Here is a 9,842-nt window from a genome sequence, read left to right on the forward strand (position 1 = left end):
ATGAACATTTCTTGCGACAACAGGAAGTAGACTTGTTAAATACATGTACTGTGTAGTCCGTAGACCATGACTTTAAAAGAAAGTATTAGTTTATAGATGAAGCCAAAGCATTTAGTTGTATGACCTCTTTATTTAAAGCACATTATGCCTCAGAAATCCATATTTATTAAATTCTTTTCAAATGTCAAACAAGTGTTAAATAATGATTTAACCATGGATGTAGAGTATGCTAGATGTATTACAATTGAGGAATGTAGCACTGTACAATAGTGTTGTGTCGAAAAGGTAGCAAAATGTAAAAAAGTAGTATTTTGACTTCCATACAAAATACTAATTCACTATAATTACACCAATTGCCAACAAAGCAAAAGAAGCAAATTCAGTTCATCTTTATGGTAAAATGAGATGTTTTTTTTTAATCTGTAACAAGATACTAAAACAATCAATTTTATTTACATATGAAAATTATTATTATAAAATAAAATGTTGAATTGAATTGAATTGTACATGTTATTTGTGCGGATAGGTTATCAGTGACATTTTTGTTAATTGTTAAATTATTTTCTTAGCCCTAGGGCATAATTTTCATTATCAGAACAATCCAGCAAAATAATTACATGAAGTTTAACAATTTTCAATATCTATACATGTGTATTTGCTTTTTCACCTGTCAAAAAATAAATACATAATTATATTCAAGTGAAATTTTAACAAAACAAAACATGTTAATATAATTTGTAATAAAAAGCATTGTTAGAGATATAAACATTTGGATAATATGATTATTTATTGTTTACATCTTCATTATTAGAAAAATAAAGGATAAGGTGTTCTTATTTATACTGTGAAACGTTTGTAACTTAAAATAGTATGAAAGGAAAGTGATATACATGTATTCAATAAAATATGGCACGTGAAAATCATGCAGTACCAAGACAATACACAAAGCAGTTATATTTGAATAAAACTATTTCAAACACGAGAATTTTCGGGCTTAAATTTATAAAATATGTATTTTTCCTTGTTTTAATATATATACTACAGTTTACATCTATTTTTCTTCACACAAATTATTTATTAAAACCTTGTGAAAATGTTGGTGATATTTTGAAGCTGAAACAAAACATTGCTCATATTCAACCACAGAATCAGGTATTATTTCACGATACATCTAATTTATCAAATGTGATGTTAAATAATAAAATACAATTGATTAAACGGGCATCAGACCTTAAAACTGATATGACGTCATCAGGTCGTGCTCATCGAGATCACATTTACAAGAAATTCTTCAAAGTTCCCAAAAATATGAAGAATGTAAATTGCAAGAGGATATTTAACGGAAATGATACTGGTAAATATAAGCGCGCTTTCAAAAACAACGTCACTAACAACGTCAATAATTCGAATATCAAACCGGAAGAAGTTACACCGGAAGACTACATAACCATGGCTCGGGATTGTTCTGCTTTCATCGGTAATAGAAGATATATTACGCACCATTTGACGGAAGAAGAAAGAGATTTTCCTATCGCATACAGTATTCTTATGTACACAAACGTCGAGCAAACTGAACGTCTTTTACGCGCGATTTACAGACCACAAAATGTATATTGTTTACACGTGGATGCTAAGACAGACGATAAAATTTACAAAGCTTTGACAGATATAAGTAAATGCTTTGAAAATGTGTTTGTATTAAACGAACGAATAAATGTTACTTGGGGGGAAATATCAGTTTTAGAACCGGAACTTATGTGTATGAAAGCTCTATGGAAGAGGAACAAACTTTGGAAATATTTTATCAATTTGACAGGTCAAGAATTTCCACTTAAAACCAACTCCGAAATAGTGAAAATTCTTAAAGCTTATAACGGTTCCAATGACGTAGAAGCTACAATTGCAGAGTAAGTGAATTGTACATTTTCATTTAAATTAGAAAAAAAAATATGGATAAAATATTAACCTCTGTCAAATTACCGTAATAGAGCTGCAGTACAAAGACATGCATTCATACTTATTTTTATGAGAATTTTAATGTTGATTTTTTTAGAAACTGCGCCAACTAGTGTCAAGCGCATGCTTGCAATTGTTAGCTTTCCTTTAGTTCTTGATTGACGAATGATAACTGGTATCATAAAAATTGTTGGCACCACACAGTAATGGCCCTTTATGTTAAAAATATACTTGTACTAGTCGAAAATAATTTGTTCTCTCAAACAGTCCCAATATATTTGCGATAAACAATAACAACAACGCAAGATTATCCTTAACATTACAATCACATTTTTATATGTAAAACTCGATTTGTGCAATTTCTTACAATTTCTGATATTTAATAAGGATAAATATCTTGTAAATTATTCTTACAATTGCAAATTTCTGGTTAATAAGGAAAGGATTCGTATATATATATTTCAGCTTTAAAGACAGATGTATGACGTCGAATCCAACTTTACCACCGCCTTATGGGATAAAAGTAACGAAGGGGGCAGTTCATGTTGCAGTGAGTCGGGGATTCGTTGATTTCTGTTTACATGATAAAAAAGCACAAGAGATTTTGTCATGGATGAGATTTTCATGTAAAATACCCGACGAAGCCTTTTTTACAACATTGAACCATAACAGACAACTGGGGGTACCAGGGTCTTATAAAGGTAAGGTTTTCCCTCTTGTACTGTTTGTAATGAATTGCGTAAAAAGCTAGACTTTTTTTTCAAAATAAGAGTATAGTTTTATAACTACTTTGATTACTATTTTCAAACACGATGCAAAAATCTTCATAATGAGCAGTTATTCTTTCCTCGTCAAAAAGCAGTTGTACATAAGAATTCAACGATCAATGTTTAAATGATAGTTAAAGACGAGATACATGAGTAATATTTGATGATGAATGAAATGCATACTTTTTGTATAGGTCTCAATCTCAAAAATAATCAATTATTGAATCATATACTAATAATATTTCTCAAACAGGCTATCCGGAAACTACAAAGATGTCGGACAGACGAAAGCCTTATTTAGCCCGTTTCAAAAACAGGATACATTCAAAGTTACACCATTGGGTTTGTAAAGGAAGATATGTAAGAGGAATGTGCGTGTTAAGTATAGGCGACCTGCCACTGCTGGCAAAACGCCCTGAATTGTTTGCCAACAAATTTCATCTGGAGGACGAACCGGTTACGATTGGTTGCCTGGAAGAACTGATGTTTAATCGCACACGTGATGAATATCTGGGAAAGCGAACTTTTGATACGAAATGGCATTCAATGCTCGGTTTTGTTCTTGGCAAATTATAATATACATGTATCTAAATGTTTTAATTGCTTTTTTAAATTAATTTACATTCATAAATGGTATCAAACGTAATTAAACTATAACAAATTTTATAGTCAGATAAATTAAAGGGAGAGAAATAAATGATTCCACTTCATAAAAATGTATATCAGTTGGTACATTGTAAGTCATTTTATGATTTCATACTTTTCTTTCAAATATTTTAAGATCAGACGCTTTCTCATATGATTGCTATCCGAACACGCCGGATTCTACAAACATGCTAAATACAGCCCAAAAGATAAAATCTCTGCCTTCGTTTTCGTTAAGCAAAACACTCGAACCAAATACTTAGATAAACGAAAGCAGTGTACCCTAACTTACAAGTGTATACAATTCAATGTTTACCATGTCATGCATAGGAAGCACATGCTACTTCCGGTCGTTGTAACTTTCTTGGGCGCCTACATAATACAACTTTTGCTTTTCTTTCAATAACAGTACAATAGTTTATTCACTGTCTTTTCAGTACGTCCAGTACTTTGATTTTGCAAAATATAAACAACTTAGTCTATTAATTCTCTTTCCAATTTCATAGACGGTGTTTTATATACATGTATTTGCATTTTAAAAAGTCGTTTCATTTACGTTGTTTGAAATAAGAATATTTACTTTCTAAAAACAAGAACAAATATTGCAAAGTAAAGGGAAATAAAACGTCAACATTATATTGAATACCTGACGATATTTATTGATTGTTTCCCCTGAACTGTAAGTAAATAATATAAAACGTTCGTCTTGGTACAAACGGGGAAAGTCTATCCATTATGTATTATATGTTATAAAATGTGTTTTTTTTTTATTTTTGTGCAAATTTAGTAAAGATATGGAAGATAGATATGGAAATTGAGCCAGGAGGAAGTCTTGCTAAGCACGGAGGCAACACGAATGAATACTGAAACGAAGTCTCTCTGTTCCTATCGTTTGTCTAAAAAATTCTTTTCTACACAAAATATTCCATAACAGTGGTTCTTCAACAGAAAAAGCAGACTCAGTCTAAAACTACGCTGATACATGTATATGACAGGTAAAATTACATGTCTAAAGCATGTTCAGTCTAAAGCAGGCTAAGTTTGAATCTACACTAATACATAACCAGATAAACTTACATGTCCAAAGCAGGATCACTCTAAACTTACACTGATAGTTGTTGGGAAATAGTTTTATTTGTTTGTTTGTTTGTTTGTTTCATTTTACGCCTTTTCCCAACAGTATTTCAGTCATATAGGCGGGTAGTTTTCTAACCATCGTTCCTGGAAAGTTACACCAGTACTCGACTACCTTCGTCCGCGCTAAACTATCAAAGCATCTCCCGGGGATCGGGAAATAGTTTTATAACGTTCGAATAATCTCAGTGTTCATTGGTTTATAATCATGTCACAATTAAGATAGACTAAACATTGTAATCGTGACAAAATATTTCCATTATTACAGAACAGAAAAAGAGGAAAATATATTTCCCGCGTTTAGAATGACTGCATTTACGCTTTTGTCTAATTATTTCTATTCCATTGCCATTAGTTGCTGGTTCTTATTTCTGTAATAACTAACCGTACAATTATCAATATTGCATGTTAGAAAAGGTTTGAATTATTGTTATATCATATTACCTCAATTTTCCCAAGAAATATAATGTCATAATGTAAAAGGACGTGGTGAAAACTGAGGGAAATATCTTTTTTCCCCATTGTATTGTTATAACGAATGATTCGATATCCCAGCTGAGCTTTAATATAGGATTATAAACGATTACTTTACAATGAATGCGTTGAGGATTGTTGGGTACATTTCAACAAGATAAAAGGCTTTCAATCCAGAGATATGTCTGATTAAAACAAATATAAAACATATATTTATGATAGACACTTAAACAGATATAAATAAAATGAAAAATGAAAAATAAATAAATAAACAAATAAAAAATGACAATGTCATTATTTGTATGAAATCCTAATGTATATCCATTCTTGGAAGAGGTGGATTCCCATCACGTAGACGTATAAATAAGTTGAAATGAATAAAAATATTATTTCCGGTGTTGTGACTACCACAAAGGCATTTCTACTAAGGATTTCCCGCTTAACAAAGGCGATTAATGACCGAGGGCGAAACGTCTGGTATATGGTCTAGTCCGGTAAATGATCTAATTCCAGCACAATCCTTTCCCCTAAAATCCAACCATATGTTCTTATTTTGTGACTTGATATAACTACGCTTGGTTTAAACAGTATTTATTTCATATAATGCAAACATATACAATTATGATACAACAACATTATATAAACAGGATTAAAAAGGAAGTCAAAGACTTATGTAGATTTCTTTCCTGTAAATTGTAAAAATAAAGCAAATTGCAATGTAACAACACGTACTTGTAAGTATACTAGCTACTAACATGAAATAATTATATTATTACGCCTAGAAAGAGTGAGATAAGTAATGAAAATACAACAAACGACGAAAAAATGAGAATTACAACAAATGTGCGATTATATATAAAGAGGGTACGGAAGGGGAAAAAAAGCTCGATCTTTAGTCTGAACAAATAGTTTGAACTTTTTGATGAGAACACTCAAGAATTATAGTAAAGAAGAAACATATATAGAAGGATAGTTATAGAACTCAGAGAACGAGAAGTGGCCATTGTCTTTGATTGGGATGATAGGTCAGTTTTGCACAGCAAATATCTGTGATAATTTTTATATAAGAAAAGGAAATTTTACTTATGTGTCAATATAAATTATTTGAATTATTTTTGTGGTTATCGGGAGTATTTAAATCCTGGATATAAGACCTAGTATCTTATTATTATTGTTAAATAAGAGACAAATTATAAATCATAATAATATAGTATAGGATGAATTAAAAGAATGTTGAATTATGAAAGCACGTGATAAACGCTCGTAAGTACACCATTTATATTGTTTATGAATTATGTAAGGAGTTAGGCAAGACAAAACCGCTGTGTGCTAGAGATATATTCATGTACAAGATCAAATATTTTGGCATTTGTTTCATCGCTGAGACCTCTATAACTACGCTTAATTTAAAAAAAAATCTACTAGACATTTTTTAAATAAATGATGCGTTTTAGATTACACAAATGAAACGAATCGGTTTCAGAGCATATCTGCAAACAAACATTTTTTAAGAATTATTGTATAGCAAACGAACTCGATTCTGGTAACATGACGTTTTACAGCAGATTTTAGTATAATAATGATTCATAAATCTATTTGTCAATCAAATATCTTCGGATCCTGTAAGCGAAATAACAAAACGGTAACATTTATGAAATGTTACACCACGAAAAGCTGTAATCATTCACTTATCCAAATTAACCTGCTTCAGGAAGAACAGGGATGTGCGTGCGTGAAAATGCCAGAACAGATTTTTGTTCCGTTGGCTTTGACATTTTATTCCAAGGCCTAAATGAAAAGCTTTCTTCTTCTTGGCGATAACTGGCATGACAACAATACATTAATACATTTAGTCCATATAGATTGTGAATTAATCTCTGTAAAAATCACGATCCATTTGTTTATTACGATAAACGATTAAAATATCGTATGACTAGAAATGCACTTTTAAAACATTAAAGTATTCTCGACTTTCAGCAGAATGAAAAATATCCATTAAAGAATTATGTTTTTAAACCAGAAATAAAATCAGATGTTTCATTTTGAGCTTATTTAGAACCTGTTAATCTACTGCAAAAGAAAAGAGATAAACTACAAAATATTAAAACTGACGGTCTCACATTTACCAAGTTGATTAAAAGTAAAATCAAAAGACCAAATACTTAAATACATGTACAAACGTTATTGACTTTTGCAGCAGATATATAGCTAAATAAGTAAAGTCTTTTTCTTTTTATCTCCAGCCAATATATATCATACAGAATATTAAAATTATATATAAAGAAGAAAACAATTTAAATTGAAGTCTTGTCTTTAACATTTGCACATTTATAAATAATTTGTTCACAAATTCTTAAGGAGAAAGTTTTTAATTGGCCTTTGAAACTGTACCTAACGACTTTTTATTTGCCATGTTTATGAAACAAAAGTGGATACAGTATAAGTATTGTTTCAGCCAATTCCGTTTAAATCAGTAATTGTTTTTAGCCTCTCCTATTGTATGGATACATGAATGCAAATATTCATTATTTATTGTTGATAACTTCTCTTGTTTATTCTTTTCTCGAGCAGATGATCTATTTTCATCAGCTTTTGTGTTTTGAAATTCAAATTTGAATACATATACATGCAATTTCTCCGTAATAAGTGGCGTCTCATTGCTGTGAGAAAGCAAATATCACAATAGAGTACTGGAGCAATCCATAAGGATTGCAATTGTCGCCAAAATTAAACAACCGCGAATACTGCTGCGTATAAGTACTATGGTCAAAGACACATGTAACAATATGAGGAAAGTATCAATTTTAAATGCAAGTGTAATATCGCACAAGGTGCTACTTTTAAAATTGTGACAGAAGATTGTTTGCGTTCGTTTTGACATTTAAAACTATTGATTGCTGAATTCTTTTCAGTAGAAATTATTTTCGCAATGCAACATTGAGCGTTTCTCAGATTTTAACAATTGTTTTATCACTTTCTATTTCTATATTAGTATTCGATTTGGTAACTTTAGTGGTATTTCATGATTCACATTGTAATGGATATCTAAAGTATATTGGTCTGCAATGAACACATTTTCCACAAGTACTTCAAATATTGACAAAACAATAGAAATGTATGAGTTTGGACATTCTGATAAAAATTTGTTCTCAAAAAATGTTGCTAGCGTACACAGTGATTTAGTATGAACATTTATATGATAAATAAGAATATTTTGTTCTTACTAGAACAATTAATATTTACTATACATTGATATGTAGATCTGATCATATCTTTCACACTTACAACAGCATCCATATATGATTCTTTTGTGGTTGTTGCAATATATGATACTAGACTACCATCATAATTATTTACAGAATGACAGACCTTCTATTATGGGGACACATTCATACATGCCTCCGGATGAGCCAATATATTTTAAGAAAATCAAACTTGAAATAAAGTATTAAGAATTTGAGAAACTTGAAAAGATTAAAGATACAAGTAATAATTTACATTTAACGTGCGATAAATGACTGGTTTTGTAGTGTTTATCATCAAATTTCTACTTCGTGACTAAGGCAGTAAGGGTCATTTTTTGCATGCAATGTGTACATAATTTTCTTTGCTCCCTTCACAACCTTGAAAATGCCTATATGTGGTGCAAACAGAATGCAATGATGCTAAATGCAAAGAAATGAAATGAATGAACCTATCATCCAATAAAAATGAACAACAATTATATGACTGAAATACTGTTGGGAAAAGGCGTCAAATGAAACAAACAAACAACTACTACAACCACTACACCTGCAAGAACATTAAATTGAATTTACTGAAACTGAAAAGTTATTAGGTGTTCATGTTGACAATAACTCTAAGTGGAACATCCAAGTAGAAAAGACGTAAATCAAATGCAATACTCAGTTGTACCTTCTTCTTAGAATAAAACAATACCTTGATGTAAATGCATGAAAACTGTTCTTAAATGCTTATATCTTACCACATATAGATTATTGTTCTACAGTCTGTGGAAACTGTAGCAATGAACATATTTTAGATATAACAAAATTTCAAAAAGAGCTGCAAGAATCAGTCTCGACAAAAGTTATGATGCTCCATCTAAAATTGGATAACATTTGATACAAAATTGATAAAAATAAGATACAAAAAGCTGTCATTATGTATAAATCTTAAAGCAATGATTTATTTACAAAGTAAATGAAAAACAAATTTCAATGTATTCACCAAAGGCATGAGCGTAACTTGAGGTCAGCAAAAAATTCAGATTTATTTCTACCTCAACCAAAAAAAGAAATTTTATAAAATCTCTGACTTACTCGGGCCCCAAACTATGGAAAAATATCCCTCTCTCCATTCATAAATCTGAAACTATTGGAAAATTCCAATCATCATAATCAAATGTAATTTCTCATAAGTACCTTGATCTTGCATATATTTAGTGTAAAGTAATTTATGTTCATGCATTGTATTTTGAATATGTGTAGTGTTTCAAATCTGCATTGTTTTTGTAAAGTAATATTTAATATTTTGTGTTTTCATGTATATATATATATTGAATGTTTCATAGTATAACCATGATGTAAATTATGAATATTTTCTAAATTATGTATGTGAGGCCCACATGGAAGATTGGGTAACCAAATATGTAGCCTCAATAAATCAAGTCTTTACTTTATTACTTTAAATATTTTACTTTTAGATACATCTCCAAAATGTTCATGAAAATAAGCATGGCTATTAAAGCTAAAAAAACGTTTAACAATAAATTTTCGGGCTCATTAAATGATATAAATCAAGTGGCGTGAAAATTATTTTTATATGTTTATGCTTCATTTGGCAGGAATAATTGTGGATAATGTC

At 30.3% G+C, this 9,842-nt stretch overlaps 1 protein-coding gene across 1 annotated transcript; it reads left to right on the forward strand.

Annotated features, from left to right (window-relative positions):
- Positions 1–870: 870 nt before the first annotated feature.
- Positions 871–4,027, forward strand: LOC132725745 (beta-1,3-galactosyl-O-glycosyl-glycoprotein beta-1,6-N-acetylglucosaminyltransferase-like). Its single transcript, XM_060710933.1, has 3 exons — positions 871–1,907; positions 2,422–2,657; positions 2,977–4,027. The coding sequence occupies exons 1-3, from the start codon at positions 907–909 to the stop codon at positions 3,297–3,299; spliced, it is 1,560 nt and encodes a 519-aa protein (XP_060566916.1). The 5' UTR covers positions 871–906; the 3' UTR covers positions 3,300–4,027.
- Positions 4,028–9,842: the final 5,815 nt, after the last annotated feature.

The sequence above is a fragment of the Ruditapes philippinarum genome, unplaced genomic scaffold (assembly GCF_026571515.1).
Source record: "Ruditapes philippinarum isolate M1 unplaced genomic scaffold, ASM2657151v2 ctg10300_1_1_1_1, whole genome shotgun sequence".
Taxonomy (NCBI): Eukaryota; Metazoa; Mollusca; class Bivalvia; order Venerida; family Veneridae; genus Ruditapes; species Ruditapes philippinarum.